The sequence below is a fragment of the Nicotiana attenuata genome, chromosome 12, assembly GCF_001879085.1.
Source record: "Nicotiana attenuata strain UT chromosome 12, NIATTr2, whole genome shotgun sequence".
NCBI classification, from domain to species: Eukaryota; Viridiplantae; Streptophyta; class Magnoliopsida; order Solanales; family Solanaceae; genus Nicotiana; species Nicotiana attenuata.
Window position 1 is genome coordinate 44,765,773 of NC_032000.1, and position 1,991 is coordinate 44,767,763.

General features: G+C 42.8%; 1 protein-coding gene across 1 annotated transcript; it reads right to left on the minus strand.

The window, feature by feature from the left end:
* LOC109236079 lies at nucleotides 886-1,600 on the minus strand. The gene is made up of 3 exons (XM_019402304.1): nucleotides 1,483-1,600; nucleotides 1,243-1,378; nucleotides 886-1,174 (listed from the first exon to the last, which is right to left on the minus strand). Exons 1-3 carry the CDS (start codon nucleotides 1,598-1,600, stop codon nucleotides 886-888), a joined length of 543 nt encoding a protein of 180 aa, XP_019257849.1.

Sequence of the window (1,991 nt, forward strand, 5' to 3'; positions counted from 1 at the left end):
ACATTTCGCAAGGGAAAGGCTGTCACAACGACTATCGGGTGACACTGAAAATAAGGCCTAACCTTTCGAGAGGCGACTACGAGAGCTAAGGCCAACTTTTTGAGATGTAGATAATAAGTCTCCACTCCTGACAAAATTTTACTAACATAATAGACAGGAAATTGTGTACCTTCATCCTCCCGAACTAGAACGGCACTTACTGCTACTTCTGAGACCACTAGGTATATTAGCAATTGTTCTCCTTCCCCCGATTCTGATAGTAGCAGGGGTTTTGATAGATAATGCTTCAGGTCTTTTAAGGCCTGCTGACATTCCGGAGTCCATTCAAAATTATTTTCCTTCTTCTCCAGAAGTGATGACATTTTTTTGAGGATCGAGAGATGAACCTGCTTAAAGCGGCCAATCTTCCGGTCAATCTCTGTACTTCTTTGACACTCGTAATCTGGTCAAGGATGTCTTCTATGGCTTTGGTTTTATCGGGATTAACCTTGATCCCGCTTCGTGAGACCAAAACAACCAATAACTTACCGAAGCCAACCCCGAACGCGCATTTTTCTGGGTTAAGCTTCATTTTATGCTTCCTTAAGATATCGAAGGTCTCTTGGAGGTGTTTTGAATGATCACCTGCATTCAAATACTTGACCAACATGTCATCTATGTACACTTCCATTTTTTTACCTATTTGCTTTTCGAACATCTTGTTCATGAACCTCTGATAAGTGGCTCCGACGTTTTTAAGCCCGTAGGGCATCACATTATAACAATATGTGCCAAAGTTCGTTATGAACGAATTTTTTTCTTGATCCTCCGGGTTCATCTGGATTTGGTTGTACCCAGAATAGGTATTGAGAAAACTCATTAACTCGTGTTCGGCTGTCGCATAAATCATTTGACAATATTTGACAATGGGAACGAGTTTTTAGGGCACGCCTTATTCAAGTCTTTATAATCTACACACATTCGAAACTTGTTATTCTTATTCGGAACCACAACTACATTAGATAACCACTCGGGATACTTTACCTTCCGGATTGAACCAATGTCAAGTAGTCGAGTTACCTCTTCCATAACAAACTTGTTTCTGACCTCAGCTATTGGGCGTTTTTTTTTTGCCTTATCGGAGGGAAGCTCAGTTCCAGGATTAACTTGTGTACGACCACTTGTACTAGGATACCTATCATATCCGAGTGTGACCATGTAAAACAATCAATGCTAGCTTTAAGAAAATTAATAAATCCCGACCTGAGTTCGGGATTGAGTCTTGTTCCCAAGTGAAACTTCCTCTCCAAGACCTCTTTGAACAAAGCCACTTTCTCGAGTTCTTCCGCCGTGGATTTGGTCGCGTCTCTCTCTTCGGTAACTGAAAGTATCTCGGTACCTGGTGGGATTCCGATGACTCCTCGCCATTATCATCTTCACTTGGCACGTGAGAAGGCGTCGGTTCCTCTAATTGCTATTTGCTGGGATCCTTCCCTTTACTACTGGAAGTTGATACTGCATTCATTTCTCTTGCTGCAAGTTGATCTCCTCTTATCTGCTTGATTCCCTCCGGGGCTGGGAATTTCAGCAATTGGTGATATTTTGATGGTACAGCCCTCATCATGCAACCATGGTCTTTTGAGAATTATGTTGTAGCCTACGTCGCCGTCCACCACTTCAAATAAGGTGGTCTTTGTTACCAATTCGGTATTCGTAGGCAGCAGGATCTCTCCTTGGGTGGTCACACCCGCTAAGTTGAACACAGCGGGGAGCTTTATTGCTGGAATGATGCTTTCGGTTAGCTTTGCTTGCTCCTGTACTCTTCATTTAATGATGTTGGTTGAGCTTCTTGGGTCTACCAAAACACGTTTAATCTTAAAACCTAAGACATTGAGAGAGATTTCCAGAGCGTCGTTATGTGGCAGAAGAAGTCAGTTGGCGTCTTCCTCTGTGAAGTTGATGTCATCTTCGGCGACTTCCCGGAGTCTCTTATAGTGGGTTATCGACACCTT

Coding starts and splice junctions, on each gene's coding strand:
- LOC109236079 (XM_019402304.1), bottom strand. CDS start 1,600: ATGAGGGCTGTACCATCAAAATATCACCAATTGCTGAAATTCCCAGCC. Junction 1,379..1,482: donor GAATGCAGTATCAACTTCCA/GTAGTAAAGGGA, acceptor GAATCCCACCAG/GTACCGAGATACTTTCAGTT. Junction 1,175..1,242: donor AGACTCAATCCCGAACTCAG/GTCGGGATTTAT, acceptor CGGATATGATAG/GTATCCTAGTACAAGTGGTC.